Here is a 27461-nt window from a genome sequence, read left to right on the forward strand (position 1 = left end):
TCCTCTTTACTTCTCATTGATAGGTTCCCTGTTTGCACCAAAGGATTTGTCTAGAATCAAGACAGTAAGCACTATGTGATATAGAACTGGAAGAACTTTTTAAAATAGCATTATCTGAGAGATTAAGGTTATATACTTAGAGAAAGACAAATAACAATTAATACAATTAAGTTCATATAAAAGGAATCTGTCTGGAAAAAGAAAAATGTATGTCTTATCCAAGAAAGATTTTTTTCATGAAATGTTATTAACCTACAGTACACACAGGTATATGGAATCAGTGAGACTAAAAGACATTGTGCCTTCAAGATTTTTTTGATTTTAAGAGAGAGACCATTGTACAGAAACCCTATAAGGGCTCTCAGGCACAGAATCTCTCCTTGCATTAAGGCAGAAACCAACCACCATCTGGCAGGATATCAGATGAATCCCGCATGAAGCTGACTTTCTTGCAGATTTCATCTGTATTTCTTGTGTGTTTTGTCTTATAAATCAGCTGTCTGGAACAATAAATTCTGCTCACGAGACCGCTCATGAGGTGCAATGTGGAGCAATTCTCCTCCTCTCAAGCTGCAAACTTACCCTTGTCCGCGTGCACAGTGAAGACACCAAGCCAGAAGAGGAGCAGGATTGCTGCGGTGTGGAGCTTCATTGCTGTGGCTTCTGTTTCAAGGCAGAACAGAAATTGCCTACTGTCAGCCCCCTTTCACAGGGTTTATATATTGTCATTCTGTGGTCTGTTCTTTTTTTCCTTTTTTGGGGTGTCATGGAGGGCCTGACTCTTAGTGGAAAATTTGAGTTTGCAGTACTTTTTCTGGTGACAGAACCACCTCCTTTCCCCCACCAGTCCTTCACTAGCCCTCCTGAGAAGGCTTTTCCTGCTCAAACCCACTGTGGTTGCACTTGCTTCAGTGCTGTGACTTGGGTTTATTTCAAGCTGCAAAAAGTGAGAGCTCTTGTGCAGTAGTGGAAACCTGTAATAAATGTTCCTGTCATTTCACACTTCAGTTTTGAGACCTTTAGCTAAGCCGCACTGCAGAGACACAGTGTGACACTGAGAATTACCTTGCTGGCCAATGAACCACTGGAAAAGGGAACTGTGAGCTAAAGGATGATGGGAACAGGAACACCTTGGCTCTTTCCAAGCAGCTGTGGCTGTTTTGTCACATTAACACGTAGCTTTGGAAGGGTATTGCTGCTATTTCCTATGAGCAGTGGATGTTGTCAGGACTCTTGTGTTTGCTCTGTGATTTGATATGGCCAAAGCTGATACCGCTGTGCTGGAAGAAGCAAGATTGAACACAGCTTTACACACAGATCCAGATCCAGTATGCCTCCTGCCAGTCATTAGTTAACTAGTCAGTTAACTGAATGTGGTGGTTTCAAAGAGGAATAAGAGTTTGTAAATGGTCTTGTCATGATCTCTTTACTTTGGTTTAGACTTTTTTGTAGTGTGAACTTTCTAGTGCAAAGAATGGGGCCCAAGAAAGTAGCCAGGCAATCAGAGAGGCACAGTTTGTAGAAAAGACAAAAAATAAATTAATTGCACTTTCATGTAAGCATGGTGCTGATAACCAGACCTGTGTCTGTGAGCCTGTTACATTTATACCTCTATCAAAAATGCCTTTTTTGCAGAGTGTGCCAACTCTATCACCCAGATTTAGGAGTTCTTTCTATTGAATGCGGTCTGAATTACTGGAATCATTGCTACAAACCAATGGTTTTGAGCCTGCAAATATTTGTCAGGCCAGTTGTTGACCTCCAGACCACACACAAAGCAGCACCTGAACTGGCATTATCTTCCAGAACCTCACAGCAGAAGTCTTCTCATGTGCTGTGAGAAAGGAAGCCGACTCCTCTTTAATTTTTAATAGTTTTAAGAAATCTTAATAAGGGACAAGCATAATGCAAAAGTTTGCAGTTACAGGCCTGGGTGCATGGCAAGGCCAGATGCACACCCACTTCTTCAGTCTGCAGTCTTTTATACTGTTACCGTTGTTTTACTTCCTTGGATGCTTTTGCAGGTTTATTTTGGGCTTGTTGACTACAATCTTGCTTCAGATTTTTGCAGCCTTTGCACAATTCAGTAGTTGCAGACATCGGCAGTCTATGGTCTTTTGACCCCACTTTAAACTTGGTCCTCTTCCTTTTATGGTCTTCTGCTCTTCACTTATTCCATTTTGGATATACATTTTGAAATAGCAAGCATATCTTCACATGCAAGCCTGGTTACATCTTATGCAAGCCTTGCTTCCCCTTTTATACTACCCACAAACAATTAAAAAATTTATCCTACTTAAAAAGCAGTTTAGCACTTACAATAATTAATTACAAACAATTGCAGTTTTATAATTAACACAAATAAATTGTAGCAAAAGCCAATTATTACATAGCCCTTTATAACACTTTCCCTCTGCAGGCAGATAGAAAAACCCAGCTAGTTCTGCTACGAATACGTAAACACCAGGCTGCTTGATGCTTGGGCTTATGAACAGCTGTCAGTGCAAGGACTGGAGAAATCATGAGGGTATCTTGGTTTTGGCTGAGATAGAGTAATTTTCTTCTTAATAGATGATACTGTTCTGGGTTTTGGATTTAGCATGAGAATAATGTTGATAACACAGGTATTTCAGTTGTTGCTGAGTAATGATTACCCTGAACCAGGGACAACTGCTAAATATAATAGTTTTCTTAATTTTTAACAAGGTCAAGAATTTTTAACTGTAATAATTGTGATATGTACCCTGTTTCGTGACAGCAGCCCTGCTGAAGGAAAAGAAGCATGCAGTGAGCAGAGCTTTGCCTAGTACCAAGAGTTTACATATCAGGGTAAAGGGTTTGTAGTATTGGATTTTCTCATCACATAGTCAGCTTTTAAAAAGAGAGGTCAAGATTTTCAGGAATAACTAAATTCCTCTGCACTCCTAGAAATGAGTATCTCTAGTAGATGTTCTGCAGTCCCTTGAAGTTGAATTTGTGCCATCAGGTCATTTAGTCACTTCAGAAGACTAAATGAGGGCATCGGTGGCTTAAGAATCTCAGCTTAAGCACGACTATATCTCAGTTAAGTGGTTTTAGGAGGGACTTTGGCTGCCTCAGGGGATAAATATCTGTTTCTATTATCTATAGAAACAGTTTGTGTATTTGTCTTATGCAGGACACAGTAAGTGAAGTTTGGAATATATGGGACCCTAATGTATTTTAATTTTGCATTGTTTCTTAACTCTTGGAGCACTGGTTGAAGAATTACCAACAAGTGACCTCCAGTGCTGATGTTTCCATTATTTTCTTCCCTTGATTTTCATCACTTTTGCTCTGTAGTTTTCATTCTGATTTCATAACTAACTGAAATAGTAGTTGGTGTTTAGTATTTTAATTCATTTCGTAATAGGGTAGAAGCAAACATATTCTCCATGCTCGCATCTCAGCTGAGAGATGACTTCTAATCTAAATTGATGGCTTCAACTGCATTTTTAATAACTACTTTGTTTTGTACTGGTTTTGGCAGAATTCCTTCTTTAGAAATGTAAACCTATTAACAATACTTTCTCTTAATCATAATTGAGTTTTTGCTTGTAGACCATCTGTTTCCACTACTACACTGCCAGCTTTTTCCTGCCAGGTTTTCCCTGGTCCTGCCATCTTTCCTTGATGTATTATGTGCTCTTAAATAATAGTAAAAATTCAAGTCAATCAAAATCTTTTTTTTAGTCATTCAACTGGAAGTATTCAGATATGTAAAATTACACTGAGAAGGATTTGGTTTTAAAGGGCCCAGAGATCTTTGATCTTTCTTTCATTCAGTGTTACCTTGTTTTGGTTTAGTTCAATGAGCTTGTTTTGGTTTAGCTATACACACACCCAAGATCTACAAAAGCAATATTCATATTCTCATCTTTATAATCCTAGTCCTGTGAACATTTTTCTTTGAGAAATCTGTAGTGGGAAGTCAACTAAACCCCGTGCTATTGCTGCAGAAAAACACAGAGGTGACTGTAGCTCAGTTCTGTGAAGGTATATAATATTGTGCATGCAATATTGTATACAGGAATCAAATACCTTTGGAACTTTGTGGAATATTCTCAGTCCATGAAGGGATACCTTCTAGCAGCCTTCCAGTACCTGAAGGGGGCTTATAGAGAGCTGGAGAGGGACTTTTTACAAGGATATATAGTTGTGGGACAAGAAGCTTTAAACTGAACAAGGGTAGTCTTAGATTAGATACTAGAAAGAAATTCTTTACTCAAAGGGTGGTGAGGCACTGGTACAGGTTGCTCGCAGAAGCTTCCAGTGGATACCCCATCCCTGGAAGGGTACATGAAGGGTACAAGCTACATGGAGCTTTGAGTGATCTGGTCTAGTGAAAGATGTCCCTGCCCCCAAAGTAGGGAAGGTTGAATTAGATAAAGTCCCTTCCAACACAGGCCATTCTATGACTGTATGATATGAGTATCCTTTTTCTTCCTTGTTTTTTGGAATTTTTTGTTGTCATTTCTTTTTCCACTGCCTCAACTGTCACACAAATCAGAGAATGCAAATTTTGTTTAGTGCTTCTTTTTGTGTGTGCTATATCTGCAGGATATAGGATGGGAACCAAATCTTACAGCATAAGTGCTGTCGGTCTTCAGGAGAAGAATAAAGACAGTTTTGTGAAAAATAAATGACTTTAGCTGAACCATGGATAGTCAGTGCCTAAAGCACTGGAAATGGATCAGAACCAATATGTTGTTTCTGGGTAAACCTGAGCTTTTCTCAGAAAACTGAAGAAGATCAGATACTTAGGTTTCTCAGTAGGTAACAGCTTTCTCAGCAATACCTCATGCTTTGGAGAGAACTCCTTGACCAATCTTTGTATGTTTGGATTCCTTTGCTCCATGATAGTCATCACAGGGAATATGTTGAAGAGCTAAGATTGTTAGTGGAAAGTGGGAGTTATAGGTACAGGAACACACATCAGTGATATCTGTATGCTTCAAACATACCAGTGTGTGCTGTTATTTACAAGTATACAGACTTTTTCTTTTTACTGCCATGAAATACTTCTGCCATCATATCTATTGAAGGCAGGCTGTATAATAGAGAATCACAATAAAGCACCAACTTCCAGGGAGCAGAGCAATAAGCAGAATCGGTAAGCCTGGATTCAACTTTGGGTCTTTCACCTGCTAACTTCTCTTCCCTCCACCCAATAATTGTTCCAACTCCTCAGCATATGTTTTCATGTGCCAAAGGAAACCGTGCATCCGCACGCAGCTGTCCAGGTCACTTATGCTGTCAGACCCGCTGAATATCCTTTTTCTGCTGGATTTTCCCCACATAGGAGGCAGCATCCATAGTCTTTTTGCTGTTGAGATGCTAGGTTTTAGAAAATTCATAGGGAATTTTGCCTTTTGTTTACCATAAATTGAAATTGGATTAAAATTAAAGATAGTGGATTGTCCTGGTTTGAAAAGGAAGTGAGATCTTAGGGAGTCTGGTGGTCAAACCAATAGGTGCTGAGATTTGAATATTGGCACCTGGTGTGGCCACTGAGGACATGGATACGCCTCTGAGAACAGGGGGGGTTAAAAGCAGGAACTTCTAGGGGGAAGCTCTCTTGGGTTCTGGTCCATGAAAGAGGTCAGAGCTGCCCTGCCTGGCTGTGGGCTGGGCCAGGGAGGGGAGGCCATGTGGCCGGGTGAGGTAGGCCGGGCCTTGGACAGAGAAGGGAGGTGAAGGTCCCTGCAGGATGGAAGGGTGGAGGACCACCAAGAGACATTGGGCAGCCCCTCCAGAGAGAGAGGGAGAGCCTGTGCCTGTGCTTTATGCCACTTTGAAATTTGCTATCTTGTGCTGGCAGCACAGCCAGCTGAGAAGGAGAAAGGAGTGCAGCAAGAAGGTGCCCGGCAGCCTTGGGAAAGTTCTGTGCAGGCAGAGCCCGAGATTTTAACCCTTTTCTTGGATGATGGAAACCTTACAAATGCTGATCCTCCTGGAGCTAAATGAGAAGAGAGATAGAGATGAAATAGGAGTAAATGGGCCAGTGTGATAAAGGTTGTGCAAATGAAAAATGTCCAAAGTTGAGAAGAATCCTAGGTGGGAGGAGATGATGGAGTGACCTTTGGCTGGACTTTTCTTGTATAGCCATGGACAGAACCTTTTTTCCTGTGATACAGAGACTGCATTTAGGGGGAGGCAATGGCTCGGAGCCAAGGGAGTGCAGTGATGTTATGTGAAGGAGTGCGTGAACAGAGAAAATGGATGACGAGGGTTGTTGGTGCCCTCTGTCTTCAGTGAAGGAGAAGATCTCTGTTCTTGAGACCCCTCGGCCCCAGAGGGTGAATTTTGGGAGGACAGGTGTCCCTAAAGTGAGAGACTGCAGGTTTTTTTTGGAGCGGGACAAAGCATCCTTAAAAGGAGAATTCTAGAAGCAGCTCTGGTCCATGCAGACTGGTGAGAGCACTGTGCATGGAAGGAAGATGTCACGATGGCAAATGATCTCCAGGCAGTGCCACGTGTGACATGGAAACACAAGAGGTCTCAACTGTGTTTCCAGGGGAAGCCTATGGTACAAGAGAGACTCCTCTCTTCTTGATGAACTGAGAATTGATTATCTGAAGGGTGGTGATGGACTGAGAGTTGGTGATCTGAGGGGTGGTAACTGAATTGAGAATCCAAGGTTTTGTCCTATTGTGGTGTATTGGAAATTTGGTGAGGGGAGGAGGAATGATTTTGGAAGGTTTTCAGTCTGAGTTCTGTGTGTGTTTCTTTTTACGTATAGTTGTAGGTTAATAAAGTATTTTTTTTCCTTTATTCCTACGTTGGAGCCTGCTTTGCTCTATTCTTGGTCACATCTCACAGCAGACACTAGGAAAAAATATATTTTCATGGGGACACTGGCATTGCACCAGTGTCAAACCATGACATGGATTAAAAATAAATTTAAGGACACATGAATAATGTGAAATTCCTTTTTTTGAAAATGTCACCTTCTTGAACTTTCTAAAAGAGAACCATGGTATTTTTCTTCTGGTTTTTTTTTTGGTTGGCCTTTTTTTCCCCCTTAAATAGCTGATTTCTAATAAATGCATTTGTTTAAAACAGTAATTATCCTTCTAAACTTTTTAATAACCAAACCTTCATGCGATCCTACCACAGAATTTAAAAAGATATGACAAATTTTAACATATAATTATGATTTTAACCGCTATGGCTTCAAGGAAAAAAACAAACAAAAACAAACACCCCCAAACCAACCAGCCAACCAACAACAACAAAAAGCCCTACTAAAACATCAGAAATCCCCCAAGCAAAACAATAAACCAAGAAAACATAAAACAAAATGAAAAAGCCAAACTAAAACAAGCCAACCAACTAAAAAAACCAACCCCCCCAGTCAACCAACCAACTACTACCAAACAAATCCTCCCCCCCATCCCCAAAACACAGAGAAGAAGATAGGAACAGATCATTGAAGAATTTTTTGCAAAAGAAATCTATGGATTTTTTTCTTCCAAAGACGGTACTTATATCCTTCCTTCCAAGGGAATTACAGTAGCCTCTGGAATAGGTGCTTTTCTACTTAATCTCTGAAGATGAAGAACTATCACACTTTCTAACCACACTACTGGTGAGACACATTATCTTGCTTCACACTGGTGACTATAATCTGACAATTTTGGGCCACATCCTGTTCCACAAAGTATTTTAGAGCTTCTTAAAACTGATCACAGTACGTGATCCCCACTTTGCAATGAAATGGAGCTTGGTGCTCTTGCAGCTGTACCCTCAAACAGATACAGACTAAAAAGTAATGTTTTTCTATAAACTGGATTCTGTATCAGCCATTTTCTCAGTGAGCCCCTAATAGCAGGAGAGTCACTGTGCAGATGAAGGCTTAAATGAGAGGGGCAAGGAAAAAAGAGCTTACAGGGTGCTGTAGCAAGTACCCACACTTGAAAATGTTCCATTCTGAACTTTCCAAAAGAGAGTCCTTGGGGTTTATTTATTCTATGGTTTTTTTCCTCCATTGTAATGACAGTGAGTATGAAACCACACGTTAGACAAGTGCATCAGTCTGTACTATTCACCTGAGTTCACTGCAGTAAGTGGGAGGCAAGGGGCATGGGAATATTCTCCCCTTCAAATTAGCATTAATTTTATTCTTTGTAGTTTCAGACTGTTAAATGCTGTTTCACTTCTCATTTGCAAACTACTTCCACCTCTCACTAAGAGCTGTAGAAACCACAATCATGTCTAAGACAGCAATAAATTAAAAGCTCCCTGCCATGGCTATCACATTTCTTGCACCTAATTTGGCTGCATTCAATGTGGTTGTGGACCTCTATATTCCTCAACCATAGTTCAGCATGGCCCCATGTGCAACTCTTGACCCTACGCAGCAAAGCTTACCGGGCATGGTGAATGCCTTCCTGCTCCTCTCTTCCACAAGCCCAGCCCAAACCAGCCACATGTCCCCATGGCCAGTAAACCTGCCTGCTTTTGCCAGGTCTAGTGTCAGATTATCTGTTTGCTCTCTGTGCACAGAGAGAGAACTGGTTCTTCCATTCCCTATACTACCTTCTTTAAGATAAGTGAGTATTTTCCCTGTTTTGTACACAGAATGAAATGGAGGCCATCACTCTCACACTGTCAAAGGCATAGGTGAGACAAGATGACCTAATCTTTGCTTGATGGGGTAGCTTGTACTTCAGGGCTAAGCAGATATTGATGTAACCCCAAATGAAATGGGATGAGAGTCATCTGATTGATGCTAGTTGCAAGATTCAGGGACTGCCCTGCCTATTTATCTTGGTCCTCACCATAATCCATCTCTTCTCTGTCAGTCCAGCTGTGAGCTGTTTTGCTTCCTCTTGCCATGTGTACTAGCAGATTTATGTAAGCAAAGACACATCTCTTGCATAGCCCTTCTCTCCAGAGATTCTCAAAAGGTTGTAAGAGTATTGGACAGTTTAATCCCAAAAGAGAAAAGGTCTGGGTCCTTCAAAGAGGGAATTACTACTGCAGCAGTGCGCTGTTCCTCAAATTGTCTGTGAAGAGGGCACTGTAGTTTTCAGGAACCACTTGTCTTTGCTGGATTCCTGTGCTCTATCAATGGATAGAGCTCTGTTTTTCTATTAGACATAGAAGAAACTGCATGGCTCAGGTCTCAAAGGCATTAGAAAATAGCTAAATAGGAGCTGGACTCTGCCTTTGGTTAGCAGTAGCAATGTTCAGTAACAATTTGCTACAGTTATTAGTGTTTAGGTAAGATTTGTATGTGTGTTGTATTGTCTGGCAGTGAAACCCACAGGAAGTGTGCAGATCTGGTGCTCCTTGCAGAACTGCAGGAGTTCCCTCATAGAGAACTGGAACTGGGAAGCTTGCAAACTCTTCAGTTCTGTCTCCAAATTTGTGCCTCAATCCTTTCATCACAGGCTTGGTTCACCTCACAATTGGGATTTAGTCTTCATCTTTGAAGAACTCTCATGCTCTTACTTGTTCTCTTCTATGTCCTGTGACTAAATATTATCTGTTCCTGTGTTTTTCCTTGGTGAGGGAGCAGAACTCTCATTGCAGATCAACAGCTCATCAGCTGGCTCACAACAGCTCTGTCTAACTCCTCTAGGCTGTGTCCATTGCTTCTCCTCTGAGTGGGGTGATAGCTGGGTCATGGAGGATGCTCCCCCTTTCTCCAGACTTTGGCTTGTCATGTATGTGGCTCATGCAGATTAACGAACCTTGTCACAGTGCTACTGTGCCATCCTCCTACAAGCATTCACCAGCTTGTAGGGAGGAAATGTAGAACTTCCAGAGAATGTTTTAAGGGGAAGTAGACAGAGGTAGCTGCAGTCTAAACCCTCTAAATCATAGCCTTTAATAGCTCATCTACTTCCTTATTGCCTAATATCTGTTTTGTGATTTAAGCTTTACACTGGGGGGGAAAAAAGGTTTGAAAGGTGTGCCATTAACCCTAGGCCTTAAACCTGGGAGAGCTGACTAGCCTGAGGAGCCAGGAGAAAAGAGAGATTGAAAAGAGAAGAAACTGGCAGGCAAGTGTTAAGCCACTTCTCCCTGGACAGAGCTGTTGAACACAGGAGAGGAGGAAATGTCAAGGATTTAGAGGCTTGATTGCCTTGGGGGCATGAAGTCTAATAAAATGAATTTCAAGGGCAAACTGAGCTGGCTTATTTTATTGAAAGGAAATAAACTGAATGATGTTTGCCATATTATGAACAGCCTCATTCTTCTCAGTCAGGGGCTGGAGACACTGATCTTATACTTGCCCTGGCCTCACTCCAGGTTAGAAAGTGGTGCCTTTTCCCAGCAGCTCTTCTCTGCAGCAGCCTTTGTCAAGCAGGTCAGGCTCTGTGGTCTGCTGGTCTTTTCTGGCCTGAAAAACTGCTGAAAGCCACTTCTCATCAGCAGAGCTTGCCTTGCAGCAATTGAGTTTCAGATGACTTTGGGCATGACCTTGTTTAGGCTTGTTCCCAGCAGGTGAAAGGAGGATCAAGTTCAAACAGGTGAGAATGAGGTTTAGTGCCTTCATGGTCCTGGTGTGCCTTGGAGGCTCCCTGCACTCTGATTGCTCTGGATGGATAAAAGCAGGAAGCTGGTGAGGCAGAACAGAGGTGGTTAAAAATCAACAGGGTGTACCAGCCAGAGATAATGTTCTGTGGTCTCAGAAAGGGAGAGAAATTACTCTTAGGGCTTTTTTATTGATGTGAAAACGTCTGTATGTGAAACCCCCTCATTTAGAAGCTGACTGTTGAGGAACATCTACTTTTAAGTTTTGTTTTCTAGGCTGTGTGTTAAGTCTATTAACAAACAAATCACTGCACTTTAATGATTCTAATTTCCAGGCCAAAACATAGGCAAGTAATCTGATTTGTGCAGAAAAATAAAAACAATACCGTATTTTCCTTTGCCAGCTACATCATGATCTTAATTCTGAATTAACTGTTTGACCTATACTGTCTTCTAAAAAACTTCTAAAGCCCCTTTCAGCATAGACTTGACCTGATCCAGAGGAATTTTTTCTTATTCTCCTCCATATGATTGTAAGAAATTGGACCTGCTTGGTGCAGCATGAACAAGTAAACACATGAAAAGCACAAAAGTTCACGGAGGTTCACGTGTATATTTTAATATTCTCTCCATGGTGTGTGGTATTGTTCCAATTTTACCTGACTAATAAAGGAATTGGAACAGACAAATAAATAAACATCCCCCTCAGAAAACCCCACAAACAAAGAAAAAACAAACAAAACTCCAGCTAAAACAAAGCAGAGCAGCCAAATGTAATTATCCTTCATTTCCATCCTCTTTGGTGTCTTTGTTAAATAGTGACCCTTCCCTACACGTGGATCAAGCGGTCTTCTCAGCTGGTAATCTTTGTGTGTTCAGAAAAATGAAGTGTTAGCTTATGAAAGTGTTTAAGCACATCCAGAACCTGATTTAGATTAAGCTGAGGGAGCTTTCCAGAAGTCTGCTATACTCTCTGTTATGAAAGAGTGAATAATATTCCCTACTGGATTTATGAAATGGTAAGGGAACTTCCTGACTTTGTAAGGATAACTTAGAACATTTTTAAAGGCTACCTGCCTTTTTTCTCTGTTTCATACCTGGAAATTCAGCTTGTGTGCAGATATACCACCTCTCTGCTCCTCTAAATAGGGTTGCCCAGCAGGTTCCTTCCACAGCAGGTTTTGGTTTTCCTTCCTGTCTGTTGGTGGCTTCAATTAAGAGATGCCATGCCAAGTCATCATAGTGGTTCTTTATGCAAAAAAAGAGCCTCACTTTTTCAGAAAACTCTACAAAAATATTCTCAAGTCTGGATTTGTCTTGCAAGCTACTTATTTCCTCCTGTAAACTTTTGCATGTGGCTTGCATGTAAAATGTTACTATGCCTACTCAGTCAGAATATTGTTGATTTCCTCCTCTTTATCTAAAATATGTGCTTTAAAGAGATTTGGATTTATGACAACCAACTTTTCGAATCTGCAAGTCCTAGAAACGGAAGCTTCCTGAAACACAAGGTCAGACTGAAACACCATTGCACTTTATCAAAAGAAGGGTTTGCTTTTCTGTGGTGAGAATTTTGGGTATTTAGGGATATGGTCATGTCATATTGTCAATATTTCCTTTAATATCTTGAGGGAAAACTTTATTTACTCTAGAAGTTGAAATACAGATAAAAAGCTGCTCTTTTATGAAGCTGGTGTACCATTTACTGAGTAGGGAGGCAAAGTTAGGGAATGTAACTGTCCTCATTGCACGGGGAATTCTGGCAACGTAGAATGTCAGATGACAAGTCCCTTGGGCACTGCTCTAAAATAATGCTGGTATTATTGTTTCCCTGCTTCTTCCGTTGGGCATATGGTTCCAAATAATAAAAGAAATGAGATGAGTGTTAGCACGGCATGTGAAACCAAACCTTTACCTTCTCCTGCTGCTTGTTCCTCTGACTCACTTTGAAATGAGATGCTGAGCATAGGTCTCCTTCATAAAAACAACCGGGTGGCTTGAAATATATAAAAGCCCTGTGGAGCAAAAATGCTCTCAGTTGGCAAGAGCTGGACAGGCTTCACAGTTTTTTCTTTCATCTTGGAGAGCTCTGATTGAGCACAGCTTTCTCTGTGGGGCTGTTCGCCAGTAGTGTGTGCTCAAATACACCTCTGGTTTAGCAGCATGCCTTGATGCTGCCTGTTTTGCCTGCACCTCTACTGTTGCAGAGCAGCAGTTCCAGGAGGCACAGACAGCTGGGTTTTTTTCTTCTGCTTTCTTTATAAGATTGGACTCCAGAGAGGCTTTGATGAAGGTCAGTTTTGCTTCCTGCCCCTGCCTGTGTATCTCTTTTCCACACAGTCTCAGAGAGAGGGTCACAGACAAGTCTCTGAAGGCTTGCCAGGTTGTAAGCTGACCCAATAGGTGACAGCAAAGTCCCAAATGCTGTTGAAACTGGGTTCCAGCCCCACCTGAAACTGGCTGTCCCTGTTTCCCTTATAATAAGCAGTGTGGTAGTTGGTGAGTACAGTCTTGGGGCCGTTCTTACTGGAGGGTGCAGACCTTGCCAGTGAATTTTGGGATCCTATTCTGAGAATATGAAAGGCTGTCAGCTTATATAAAGTCTTATGCAAGGAATTATTCTAGGGAGAATTCAAAGCTGATTTTTCCTCCCACCTGTGGCTATCCATTACATTTTGCCTACATGTTCTTTCCATGCCTTTTTTGTTCTTTACTGAACTTAATACCTAAGCTACTGAGCACATTAGTAATGCTTGATTGCAGCTCCTAGTGCCTATGCTGCAGTGCTGTAGCTCTGTTATGGAAGTGGGAATGTCCTTGGCCTCTCACTCAGCTGCTCTATGGGCAGGAAAAACAGCACCTTATCAGTATGATGTTGGAGTCATTGGAGCGAGTCCTGAGGAGGCCACCAAGATGATTAGAGGGATGGAGCACCTCTCCTATGAGGAAAGGCTGAGAGAGTTGGGATTGTTCAGTCTGGAACAGAGAATGCTTCAGGGTGACCTAATTGCAGCCTTCTGGTACCTGAAGGGAGCCTGCAAGAAAGATGGAGGAGACTATTTACAAGAGCATGTAGTGATATGACAAGAGGGAATTGCTTCAAACTAAAAGAGAGTAGGTTTAGATTAGGTATTAGGGGGAAGCTGCTTCCTGTGAGGTTCTTTTATGGTATTTAGCCTATCTCCTGGCTATTTAGAGGTCTGCTTTACCTATAAATGTGTGTAGAATTGTCTCAGCGCAATTTATTGATGGACTTAGTATTGTGCCTGCTTGGTCTCTGTTCTGAGCTGTTGCAGACTTGTCTGGCTGGGTGTGGTCTGGGGGCCAGCTGTGCTGCCAGTAGGGACACTGGGTGTAGGGAGCTTGGGGGCAGTGGTGCTTCCACCGCACAAGGAGAGCCCCATGGAACACTCCATCAGGACCTTGGGTGCACAGAGCAGCACCTTGGAGCTCCTCCAGTTAGGAGCAGCCTTGTGCTGAAACAAACTGCAGGAACTGATACTGTGCTCGACAAGTTTTCACCTCCCTCATGTGCTGCACATTAGAATAAGTAGAGCACGTACAGTAATGGAAATTTCTGTCTTTCTTGGTACGTTTTTTCTCTGTGAAGAAACCAAATGGTGCTGTACTGTAACATTTGAGCACAGAAGTATGGATACCAGTTTTTGTGTACGGGGAGAGAACATAGTCTAATTTACATTTACTCTCCTGCATATTTCAGATCTCTGCAGGACAGATTTAGTTGAATAATGAGTTTCTTTCACTGATGCATCTATTTAGAAGGGCCTTCCTTGTGGGGTGATTAGTGACAGGACGCTGTAACCAGCTTCATCCTGCACTTTACTCTGAAAACTGTTGATATTTCTGTACTAATTGTGTCCAAATATTGCACTGCTGCTGGGGACAGGCAGCTGCCTCTGAATTCAGTATATTCTACTGGTCAGAAGGGATTTACACTTACATTTTTCAATTTGATATTAAAACATTGTTCCAGATGTGTTTTGAAAGGGAGAGACTCAAGTTCCTATAATATTATTTCTGCTGCTTGTTAGAGATCTCCTATATGGGTGTTTGTCAGAGGCCTACTGAAGACATATCAAAGGAAGGTAGAGAACACAAGTGGGAAAAATTTCAGGCACACAAGCATTTCTGCTCAAAAGCCAAACCTAAAAATTGTGCCTGTCTGATATAGAAATGGAAGATTGTTTGTGACTTGTACAATGTACACAACTGAGGCTGAGAAAATTCAAGTAAAAATTTCAGTTTTGGATTCTCAGAGGAAAAATTATCTATTGATAACCTATTGCTGACCCACAGTTGTTTGATAAATAATATTAATGATAATAATTATGCTTCATACAATAAATTATTTCAGAAGCTTTTTCACAATTGGTTTTCAAATTAGAATGAAGGAAACTTCATCAGATTACATAATTTTCTAGCATTTAGGGTCTCACTCAACAGGATCTACTAAGGATTGATTTTAAGTCATGTCAATTTTAAATCAATAAGATTAAAATTGTCTTTTAATTCAGTGACATTGGTACTCACATTTTCCAAAATCAAGAATTGTGGCACTTACTATAAAATATTTTATTTTGAATGTTGACATCAAATGAAATCTTTACAGAGTATAGCTGGGGGTCTTTTCATCTGATAAAGATATTCTCTGTATCCTTAAGAAATGATAAAATATTTATTTTCATTCTAATATTCCCACTATAGTAAATTTAGGAAAAGGGGAATGAAATGTTTCATTTCTGGCTCAATTACCTTTCTTTTTACTCCTTTTATCAAGTTAATCTTGGAAGAAGACTGAAATACAGATTTATACATTGAACACCAGCATTCTAAATAATTTCTAATGTGACTTAATAGATTTTCCACACTGAACAAGCTTCAAAATATTCAGTAGAAGTTGCACTTTAAAGAATTCTGAATAACAGCAGTGAATATGCCAATATAGAAAATCTGTAGGTGATGGCATTTGGATGAACAGAGTTTCTCAGTTCAGGAAAGGATTTGTTGTACTTTATAAATAAAGAAGACTATGATAATATAGTTTAAGGTATTTCACCCCATTCTTTCAATTAAAAAGATTAACTACTGTAACTGCTTACAAAACCTCAATGAGTCAATAAATTATAATTAAAAATTGCCAAATTTATAGTATCATAATTATTAACATTTCTTGTTTTAATTTCATTTGAAACACAAAATAGGTTCATTTCTATAAGTGTAATAATATAATCAGAGAAAAACTTGAAACCTCTCTTCTAATACTTTGAATAAATGATTTTTCTCTACCTTTTTTACTTTTTACAAATTGAAGTTAAAAAAAAGATAAAGCTACCTCATTAAATATAAAGATGGCTGAAACAAAAGAAAATAATAAGTAGTCAGTAGTGATTGCAGAAAATTGCTGTGGGTGATATGGAGTAGGAGCTCAGGATTCTAATGTCAATAGAAATGTAGTTTTCCCTCCTATTGAAACTAATTTAAGAGTTTTATTTCTTGTCTGTCTGTACTTTAAAATGCCAGCCTGTCTTTAAACTAAGTGCTGGAGATGGGTGTTTAGCTGGTGCTGGTTAAATGGCTGTTCTGGATGAGGACTTCAGGTGCCAGTAGGTCCTCTCCCTCCCCAGATGGCCTTGAGCTTATTTAGGCCATGAAGCTGTACCAATGGGATGCAAATTCCTGGTGGCAAATCCACACCTGCTTACTTCCTCGTAAGGACTCCTCCTGTGAACTTCAAAGTTACGCTTTCTTTATGTTGAGCCATTTGGATATGTAAACATCTTATAAACTGGAGAGCAATAACTCAAAAAAGTGTATTTTATAAGCTAGTCTATATTCTGCCCCATTTTTGGCAGTGGGAGGTTTAATTGGCAGGTCTAAGTTGTGGAATATTGTTTTGTTTGCTTCATTTTATTGTTTCCGTTGCTGTTTCTAATGTCAGTCTTTAAGGCTTTGATCAAAGAAAGCTTTGAATTCTTTCTTCTTCAACTCTTAAGAAACTCTAACTTTACATCAACCAATTCCATAAACATAGAGGCCAACTCCCTCTTGTTTAAAGAAAGTCAGCCCTTCTCAGTGTGGTAAAATGCACCTCTTCAATGAGGAATCTAAATAGAGAATTAGAAGTTTTGGTTCATCCAGAAGAATTCTGCAAAGTAACTTTGCAAAATGATGTCATTAAAGATGTGTGGTTTAAAAAGCTCTTTCATGTACATTTAACAAAGATGAAACTTGACTTTCTTTGCACAATCTTATTAATGTAGTCTAAGTGGAAATATGAAGTTCCATTGTGAAAAAACCAGGAGATAAACACAAGGATAAAATGGGAAATAAACACATTAAGCCCATCTCATACTGACTGAAGTGCAGAAAGTAAGCAGATTCACTAATGGAACCATTTTATTGCCTTAACTCTTGTAATTTATCCTGAATCAGGCTAAGCTGTTTCACCAGTTGCTTTCATTTTATCCCTTGCAAGCAAAATAATGTGCATCTAATATCTCTGACAGTGATGCGACCCAAAACATATCTGTCTTTGCGGTTTGTGACAGGATGATAGCATTTGTGCTTTCTTCTTTCCTTCTCCAAATCATCAGTCTTGATGCTTCTACTCTTATTGTTTAAGGTTGGAGTCATACGACAAACCAAAGAAAAACAACAAAGAAAGTTTCTACAAAATAAAAAGAATATACATGGGGAGTATTTGGTTGCACATATTTTGCCTTTTTTACTCAATTTGTGAACTCCTATTTCAATAGAATTATTATTGAATAAGATACTGTGATCATTGACATGCTGTCTTGGGCTGAGCAACATAATTATATCAAGGTTCTATCAGATAAATAAATTATCTTATAAGTTAAAGATTGAATACTGGCACAAATATTCAAGCTAGGTCATGTATTGTATTTCTTCTTTTTCGTCTTGTTCCCAATGTTGTCAAGAAGAACAACTGAATATCTGAATTGTGAACAATATCTGAAGATTGTTCACACTTTTTTTGTCCACCAATTCATCACCTCATGGACAGGGAGTTATAAGGTGTTTTTGTAAGTCTTCCAAATCAAACATTTGTTGGCTGCTATGGAGGGTAGGGTCAGCTGGCTACTCCTGATTCCAAAGGAGATTGCATTGGCTGTGTAAGCTTGAAGATGGGATGCATCTTTTCTTTTATACAACTTGCATCATAGGTGATCCTTTAATAGCATTGCACATCTTGTCTCTTTTGGTGGTTTTATCAATTATTCAGAGCTATTGACCTCACATAAGTGTAGCAATCTCTTCAGTTGAAAGCTTTAGGACAGATATTTTTGGCCTAAGGAAGAATTTTGTCATCAAAATAAGATCCAGAAACTCCAGTCCTGCACCAAGAACCATCGTGGCAGGTAATAAACAAATATGTAACAAAAGAATACTCTGTGAAGGACAAATTCACAACCTAAGTAAACAGCCGAAAGGTCTAAGCCAAACAGGCACCCATAGCCATGTTTGAAGGAAGATTCCTCAGTCTGACAATGAAGATGTCATTATGGCAAATTATTTCAGGCTATGTTGAGGTTTATCTAACGACATAAACATTTATTTGTAAATGTTGCAGACATTATATCAGATTTTTTGTTTCAGATCAGATTTCTCATTTCATATCAGATTTTTATATAGAGATGTTAAGTCACATCTGTGTGACTGTTAAGATACACAATATTAATAGCACATTGTAATAGGACCACTTAGGTTGTTTGCAAGCTGGAAGGCCTCCTAGCCCACTTCTCCTCTCTGCCTGTCAGATACATAGGCAGGTGGGAAAATGTTTTCTTTTCAGGGAATTTCTATTACAGAAGTTTCAGTGGGCAATGCTGATCTGAGGAAGAGTTGATTGACTTGCCCTGTGTTTCCTTCTGTGTGCTTTTGCTGCTCATACATACAAGAAAGGGAATAAGAAAATAGGAAGGTATCTCCAAATCTATTGATACAGAATTGGAGAATTCAGAGAGGTTCTTCTTGGAGAAGGCAGAGCTCAGCTATATAATCTTTGCACAACTGGGGATTTTCAGTTACATTCATAAATCTGCTCTCCCAGCTGACATTGATTTAAAGATTAATTTAATACATTTTTCTACATGACAGCTAAAAGAGAGTACATACTGATGTTGATAGCGATGGCAAGTGCTAAGCTAAAAAAGAGGAAGTGTCCTTATTAAGAATTAATTTAAAGATGGTAATGCCAACAATATGATTAATAATCAAATATCTAAAAATGCTTAGTAGTATGCACAGCAAGGTAAATGTTATGCCTTATTTTACAGCTGAAACACCTACAGATATGATCCACAGAAATGCTATTTATGGAAGCTGTAACAAAAACATCCCCATGTTATTAATGTTGGTTTGGTCACAAATCCCAAATGAGACAACATGCAAGTTATTACACTGAAAATCACCAGCCCAAACCAGGAAAGGATAAAATATCCCTTGTCTTTTGAAAATATAGAAGACTAATAGCTATGGCCTGCAGCATTAGATAAGCCTGGAATTGTTATTTGAAATGAAAAATCTTGATATGAGTCTTTGAGCAAGGGAACTCCTGAGCACCTAGCTCAACTTATTTAATCTCTTTTTTTTCTTTCTCTACATTGACATGTGTTTTGTTTGTAGGTCTTTTTTGTTTTGTTAATGTTGCTTTGTGGTATAATATTGCATGTTTCATTAGGCATATTTCCAGATATGCTGTCACTGGCCATGCTGTACAGCTGTGAATAATTAGTATCTGAAATCTCCACTGGCACATGGGAGAAGTGTGAGAAAAGGATCTCGGGAAGCAGGTGTAGAAGCAGGATATCATCTCTAATGTTTCAGTCGCTGGGTTTGTGCTCATGACCCCTTAGTGTCACAGCGGGCAGAGGTTTTGAAGGAATTGGTAACATCTTTCCTTATACCAGTTGAAATATTCACAATATGGAAAGAGTATCAGGATCATGAGAGACTTAAGGAGTTACCTTATCTTCAATCTCTCAAGTACAGAAGCAAAACCCACAAAAATATTCAAATTATAGATCATCCTGCATGGAGTCCCTTCCTTTCCCCATGCTTTCTTATTTTGTTTCAACGAGTTTATATTTGGAAATCATTTCTCCTTTTCTTTTTTTTGATAGTTACTTCATGAATATGCAGTCATAAGGTGTTTTTGTAAGGTTTTCTGAAGGTCCAAGACTAGCTGTGCATGAGATCAAGGGAGCATGGTTTGCTCATAAAGAGGCAAAAGAAAATGTAAACAGATGGATGGCAAACGTATCCAGAATTTTAAAATCCTGCTGATTGTTCCTTTCTGAAGACTTATCTACTCCTACACCTCAGTGTGTCAGTGACACAAACTTTGACTGCCAGCACCAAAATTTGAAGTAATGGGGTATGAGAGGGCTGGTAGATGTGTGTAGCTTGTGAGTGAGACCAATCGGTATTTGACTTAACATTATTTACTGGATGCATTGACAGAAAAGACAGACAATTTTTGTTTCCTTATTTTAAATTCAGTGACTATATCTGTGCTAATAAACAGTCCCAGAGATTGTTTTCATATGCTGAATATGATTTTTTTTTTAATACTGTCACATGAAAAGGGGAGATTTGCTCCACCTCTTAGTGTTTGATTAGTCTGTTAGCTCCCCAGGAAAACTGGGACCCTTGTGCCCAACCAATCTATCAGTGTCTTGTAATGGGGGCCCTTCACTGAGCAGTTCACCACATTGAAGGCAGTTTGGCTGACCTGCTTAGGATCACATGCCTGAGAAACCTCCTCCTGGGTCTCCACACCGTTACTACTGCCAGCATGCTTGAAGGACTCCCATTAACAGGTGATAGAATAACACTCTTTATTAATATAATTTCAACAGATTAAAGGGCTGCTCATGGTGATATCTCAAAAATGTATCCAAAACAATAGAATAACAAGCAATATAATTCAACACAACATACTACACAAGATCTAATCCCTAACAAAAGTTAGCTCAAGATAATCCTTCAGTGTGCATAGAGTACAGTTCTTACCCAATAGGGGTCCCTGTGCGGGGACAAGACAGATTCAGCCTGTCAGCTGATCCTAAAAGTTATGATGGTGTCTTCCTCAACTTCTTCTCAATCTTGACTCACTTCTATACTATTTCCTTACATTTATATTAAGCTTGCATGACTTGAGTCATGCATTTGAGTTACTGAGGGGTGATCATACCTTGGGGCAGATTTCTCAGTATGGCACCCAAGAAAAGTGTTGCATGGGCACACGGGTCAGTCCAAGGAGAGTGGTTTCACTACTGCTGCTGATTCAACAGCAAGACATATTCCTCTGTTTCCCTTGCTTTTCAGCAATTGTGCATCTTACTGGCTAGAAAGTACCACTGAGTTCCCTCCTCTGCAAGGGTTTAGATAGAGTGTGGCCATGGTGTTTCCACCCCGCTCCACCCTGAGTTTAGCCCCCCTTAGACTGTGTTGTGTGTGGGAGGTTGGGTGTACTGACCAAGTTCTATCCCACTTTATTTTCCTCTGTAATTTCTGTACCGTTATTTTGCAGCCCCAGTCATCTTCCCACAACTGCCTAACCACTGTCACTGATCTGTTTTGGCCCCAGCCAAATAATATGCTCCCAGACAATTCACAGGCACAGCTTGAAAGTTAACAAGAACCAAAATGTTTTGGGCTATAAAGGATTTGGGCTATAGAAGTATGTGAAAAAAAGTCCAGTCTGTACTGGAGAATAAGTGCTGGGGGTGCATTTCCTTCCCAGTATGGACATTAGGTATCCAGTAAATAATGTACTTTTATTAGCAGTCTGCAGTAAAATGATTGTGCAGCTGTCACTTGTCATGGATTAGCCAGGGCTGAATCTAGTGTGGACTCATAAAAGGGTGTTTTTCCTCCTTATGTTTGAGTCTGATAAGAAAAATTGGTGGATCCCAACAATATTTTCTTTTTAGAATGAGTGATCTCCTCCATTGTCTAGTTTGTGTATCATCATCTTCATCTGTATGAAGATGAAATAACTAAATTAGTGGTGGTTTGATTTTTTTTTTCCTATTAAAGAATAATTTTTCACATGGAGGATGATCTGACTCATAGCCCTGTTTCATATTGGTGAACACTGTAGGTAGATGAGAATAGTAATGGAAAAATGGGACTCTGTAAAGTTTTGACAAAACCTACCCCTTACACTTCTGAAATGCTATCTTAATTCCTGAAAAAAAATTAATTTATATCAACTGCTTCCATTGTGGGGTCACCTCCTTGCACTACATCTCCCATGATTCACCCACAGCCTCGTTCTGCTGCCTGTGGCACTCACCTGCCTTTGCTGATTCATGAGTGATGGCACTTGCTAGGAAACATCTTTTCAAGCAGTCAGGTGTTTTCCTGCATAGCATTTTGTCGAAATCCTGTCTTTCAAATCTTCCCAGGGCTTTGTGATTTTTTGAAAGAGAAGCCAGGGCAATGGTTTTAACTCGTCACTGTGTTCTGAAAATGCTCTGCAGCACAGGGGAAATTCTGCCACCGGCAGATGATAGGGAAATAGAGGCATGGTGATTAATCCACAGTGAATAGTATATCTTAGGAACAGAGTCCAGGTCATGTGCCCCCTGCCAACTATGCTAGAATAGTGACTTTGGTGACTTAAAGGTGAAAAGCTGCAACTGTGAGACGAGGGGCACTCCTTTTTTAGCAGTGATTAACATTCCTGAAAAGCCTGCCCAGGTTTATGGCAGGTAGTCATGATTTACTGCCTCTGGGAATCTTTATGCAAGGATTTACATGCCAGCTGCAACAAGCTCAGATGCCTGAAACCTTGAAATTTGACTTGCACAATTTTAAATTCTCTCCTTAATTTAAATAAGGAATATTCCTAAATGTTTTTACGGTAATGGTATGGAGGTATATAATTTCTTCTGGAGGAAGTGAACTACTGGAAAACCTCACTGAGGCATTTAACAGATTTATTAAAAAACATAAACCTAGAACTGAAGTTTCTAATTCAATTCCTTCGTGCACTGGCACAACAGGGCAGTGGCTGTTACTGCATCACCCAAGTTTCCCTGCCTGCAGTGGTTTAGCTTTTCTGCCTCCAGTAATGAGGTACCTCCCCTTCTAACGCAGCAAAGCTAAATTTAGGCCCTGCAGAGTGCACTATTCCTATATTTAGTGCTGTGAAAGTACAACTTCAGCAAGGAACTGCTTAAGCCATGAGGTGTTCTGCAGTCCAGGAGCCAGAAATAGAAACACAGCAAAGTGCCTCTTTGGATTTTTCCCCTGTGGCCAGGCAACAGTGACAATGGAGGTCTCTGTGCAGGGACAGCATTTAAAAAAAATATTTATCTATCCCAGCAGTTATCACGGAATTCCTGAACGTGAGCAAAGAGCTGCAGAGCCCTGTGCCGCTGGGAGGACACTGAGCAAGGCTGCTGGCTTTGTGACGAAGGGAGGCTGCTGGCAGCGAGCTGGGGACACAGCGACTCTGCAGCTTGCCGGGGTGCCAGCAGCACTGCAGGGCTGGTTCCAGCTGTGTTTTACTCTGCCCTGCGGTTGGGGATCTGCTCACATACGGTATGCATAGAAATAAGCCAGTGCTCATGTGGACCATCAGGGTCCGATTCTCATGTACCCAAACTTGCCATGTGTTAGCCTGGTGTGATTTGTAAGACAATATAATCCTGTTTGTTAAGCCAGGTGAAATACTTGGGAGGGAAACAGGAAATTTGGGGGTACTTTCCTTCGGGTTTTCCATCAAAGCAGGAAATGCACGCCACAGACGATGGCGCCGTGGCGATGGAAATTTGTTGTGACTTTTTCTCGCGAGGCTCTGAGCAGGTAGAGGAGTGGGGTGGCGGCGGCTGCGCCCGCCCCGATGGTGGCCTGGCTCTGCCCGGCCCACAAGCACGGACGGCACCGCTAGAGGGCTCGCAGGACGGGGATTGCCACGTCTGGAAGAAAGCTAATTAGAACTGTAAGATGCGCTGGCACCGAGCCCTTTTTCTGCTACTGGCAGAGGTTAACAGAGTTATTATAAACGGGTACTCAATGATCACTTCAGATTGCCTCTTGGGGACCGCCAGCCATATGATTTAATTCCTGTATGAATCAGAAAGCATCTTTTGGACAGACATCGGGTTGATTTGGTCGAGCAAATCACTTTTGTTTTTTTTATTCAAGTCTGTAGAGTCTGTATCTCAAATAAGAATGGATTAAAGTTTGATGAAAAAGACGTACTTAGTGTGTCCTAAAACCCTTGGGGGGAAACTGTTTTCAGAAGAAATGTAAACGGTCAAGAAAGACAAGTATATAGATCTAGAAGATTCCTGAAATGATCCTCTGCTTTCATAGCCATCAGGCCACACAGTGATAAAACTTTCCTAAACTAATGTTATTATTATCTAAAAATAGCCATGGGGTTTTTTTCCCCATTGTTCTCTTCCTGGAAGGTTCTTCCGGAACTGTACAGGAAGAATTGTTCATTAATTCCAGCCTAATTTTATTGTGGCTCACTTATTCCCGTTTGCTCTTGTGCCATTTTTTCTTCATTAGGTCTTCTTCCTCCCCAGTGTATCCTCCCTATAAATACACCTGGGATAGTTATATTTGTGCCAGCCTTTGTCTGGCTGGGCTAAACAAGCAGAGTTCTTAAAATTGCACATTCTAAAATAGACCATCAAGCTTCAGGACTGTTGCCACAAGGCATAAGGACCTCTTTTAAAACCTTCTTTTACCCTTTTGTCCATTAGAGGACATTGCACAAGTGGAGGTACTGTGATATGGGGAAAATTTGCCATTATGTCTTTTTATGTAGTGTAGCAACAGAGTAGTTTTCTGAGACAGAATATTGCTCTGAGAGACCCACTTTATGATGCAAATTGGCAGGTACTGGTCTAGATGAGCTATTTGCCTTTGATTTATAATTTTTAAACGTAGAACAGCTTAGTTGCATAGAGAAAATCATAATGGTATAAACCAAGGAACATGATCTCAGAAAAATTGAAAAAAAAAGCATCAACAGCAGAGAAAATAGAGCAGAGCCTTCAAAACATTTCAAATTTTCCTGAATTTTCTGTGAGATTCAGGAGCATATTAAAAACATTCAGGACAGCATTCACATATTAGTATCCTCTCCCTTATGGGCTGTTTCTTGGAAACTGGAAAACCTTTCTAGCTTTGCCACAGTATCCCAGACTGCAGTGAGACCTCTGCTCCTTTTGTCTTGTCTTCTGGCTGAGCTTCCATGCATGTAATGAGTTGCCAGTGATTGCTTTTCACAGAATCACTATGTTGGAAGAGATCTTTAAGATCATTGAGTACAACCCATGCCATAACACCTCAACTAAACCATGGCACTGAGTGCCATATGCAATCTTTTTGTAAACACATCCAGGGATGATGACTCCACTACCTCCCTGGGAAAACCATTCCAGTACTTGGCAGACGATTCCAGTACTTTTGACCACTCCTTTCAGCTTTGTGCCAGCAGCATGGACCTGGCAGGCAGTGAAAACTGACTCTGTTCTCATAGAAATGAGAAGAGGGAAGCATCTCCGAAGGACAAGGTTGTGTCCATGCAGTGCTCAGTCTGTGTCACAAAGCTTATGGCTGGGAACAGTCAGTCAATGACCACTGCAGACTATGGAATTACAAACTCTGAACTGTCCTAAGGCAGGAATGACAGGCACAAAGAGTAGGACAATGCCAAGCCTCTCAAGTTCGTATTAACTTGTCTGTTGCTCATAAAGCATGCTCTCTCCTGAGCATTCACTCATTTACACAATCATTAAGTGTATCTGCAAAAGTATATCTATCTTGATATTCTTTGGTCTGTGATCAGGGCAATGCTTTGATAAAAAAGAGGAGTGAAAGGGCCTTCTTTTAGCTGGAGACCAAAAGCGGCTTGAAAGGAATGGAAAGGGAGGGGAATTCCATGCTGAAGATGATTAAAGAAGATTAAGTACTTAAGTAAAGTGAATGCTTCACTGCGCAGAGTTAATGCTGAATTTCACTGGTCTGGGAAAAGAAGCTGAAATGTTGCTGCTCAGATTTGTGTTAATAATTTTCTTACATGCTACTGAATGACCCAACTCACTTTGTTGTGGGAACAGAATATCATCCAACCAATGCCCAAAAGACTTTAGGAAAAACTCATTACAAAGAAAGCCAATCCTGTGCTGTGACAAGACAACATGTAAATGTTTTATTATTATCTCCTGGTAGATCCAGGAGTTAAAGGAAATGGAGGCCTTGTTGGATAAACAATGCCCAAGAGATGGAGTCACTGCTCCAGTAACTTGTAGTCTTAACAGATGTAAGGGAAAAACAAGGGAGATAAGAAGCAAGAGCTGCATGATCTGATGTGGGAATGTGCCAGTCCAGCGAGCATTAATGGCTCACAAACAACTTTATCCCCTCCTCACAGTTAGTCCAGACTAAAAGAAAGGTGATGGGAATTTAATAAAATACAGATGCCACTCTAGCAGAGAGTCCAGGAGCAGAGTGACTGCAGGCAACTCTTTACGGGCTGGCTGTGTGGCAATTGTCAAGGTGATGTCTAGAAGTTCAGCTCCCAGAGCCCGCATATCCCTGTCAGCACATTGATTTGCCTCGGCTGCAGGACCCAGGCACGACCGGGCATGAAGCCTCTCTGCCCAGCGCTGGGCACCATTGGAGCAGAGGTGCTTGGGGACATCTGGCCTGGCTGCACCCATGTAGCCAGTAATGCAGCTCAGCCTTTGCCTGGACCTTGCGTCTTGGTTGTTTCTCAGTATCACATGGCATTAAAGATGTGTTGGAAACCAAATTTGCTCACATCTGTTGCCAGATCTCCAATGATTCTGAGGCCAGGATTTCAGCCTGGCAAGCTATTCAGCAATGCTGTCCTCACAGCTGTAACTCAATTAACCAAGGCATGCAAAATTCTTTGTGATTTTCCCCTTCTTGTTTCTAGTTCATTTGCTAAATAGATACACATACCAGTTGGCCTTTTCCTGTTTCTCAGGTGCTTTCTTCTGTTGCCAAAACGTCTCCCTCCCTGGCAGGCAACATGAGGGAGGATGGCACCACTCTCTTTCCCCAGATGGTCAGTGCTGTCTCCTCCTCAGTCACCAACTGCTGAATGTGAAAGGATTCATGACATGAGTGTTCACATAGTGAGAGGCTGAGAAATTCCCTGGCTTGTAATACTGTCCTCAGCCCGACCTTCCTCTTCATCTATATTTTCATTTGCCACTCAGGATGGAGCAGAGCAGCCATGAGTCATCCTAGTGGCTGATGACTCATATTTTCAGTCAGAAGAGTCAGTGTGCTGAGGGTTTCTCAAGGCTCTGCTCAATCTTTCATGCCCAGAAGCTCAATGCAGGGTTTGTGCATGGATTTTCCTACCTATGATTTCTAGCCCTCAGTTGTTTTTTCTCTCAATTTCATTGTTTTCTCTCTTGCCAGTAGGTTTTGCCTACTCCCACAATCCACTTTGAGCTTTCCAGTTCCAGACTGAATCTGCCTGTTTCATATATGCTAATGTTTCCCTCTAACATCCTGTATGCTTTTGCTGCTTGGAGAGAGCCCACTCGTATTTGCTGTCTGTGTGAGATGCTGCTATATCATGGCTTGGACAGCCTGTGGCAGTGTGCTTGAGTTTATGCTAAGAAACACTACATTATTTTCAAAGCTAAGTTGCTAAGCTGTACATGTTGATGTATGCCACCCCTTGAAGCTGGCATCCGCGCAAAATCCTAGAATGCTTTGGGTTGAAAGAGACCTTAGATCATCCAGCTCCCAGGGCCCTGCCATGGGCAGGGACTCCTTCCACTAAACCAGGTTGCTCAGGGTGCCATCCAGCCTGGCCTTGAATACCACCAAGGATAGGACATCCACAACATCTCTGGGCAACCAGTGTCTCACTACTCTCATAATGAAGAATGTCT

General features: G+C 40.8%; 1 protein-coding gene and 1 long non-coding RNA gene across 3 annotated transcripts in view; one reads left to right on the forward strand and one right to left on the reverse strand.

Annotated features, from left to right (window-relative positions):
- Positions 1 to 26676, reverse strand: part of LOC134414128 (lymphotactin-like) — a 30008-nt gene extending 3332 nt beyond the window's left edge. Inside the window, exons 1-2 of the mRNA XM_063148288.1 lie at positions 26512 to 26676; positions 583 to 663 (exon numbers count right to left, since the gene is read on the reverse strand). Coding sequence (XP_063004358.1) covers positions 583 to 652 — 70 coding nt within the window. The 5' untranslated portion in view covers positions 653 to 663; positions 26512 to 26676. The remainder of the gene's footprint in view (positions 1 to 582; positions 664 to 26511) is intronic.
- LOC134414129 (uncharacterized) overlaps positions 22743 to 27461 on the forward strand; it is a 154339-nt gene continuing 149620 nt past the window's right edge. For both annotated transcript variants that reach the window (XR_010026668.1, XR_010026669.1), the window contains exon 1: positions 22743 to 23106. This is a non-coding gene — a long non-coding RNA (uncharacterized LOC134414129). The remainder of the gene's footprint in view (positions 23107 to 27461) is intronic.

Source organism: Melospiza melodia, chromosome 2 (genome assembly GCF_035770615.1).
Source record: "Melospiza melodia melodia isolate bMelMel2 chromosome 2, bMelMel2.pri, whole genome shotgun sequence".
Classification (NCBI taxonomy): Eukaryota; Metazoa; Chordata; class Aves; order Passeriformes; family Passerellidae; genus Melospiza; species Melospiza melodia.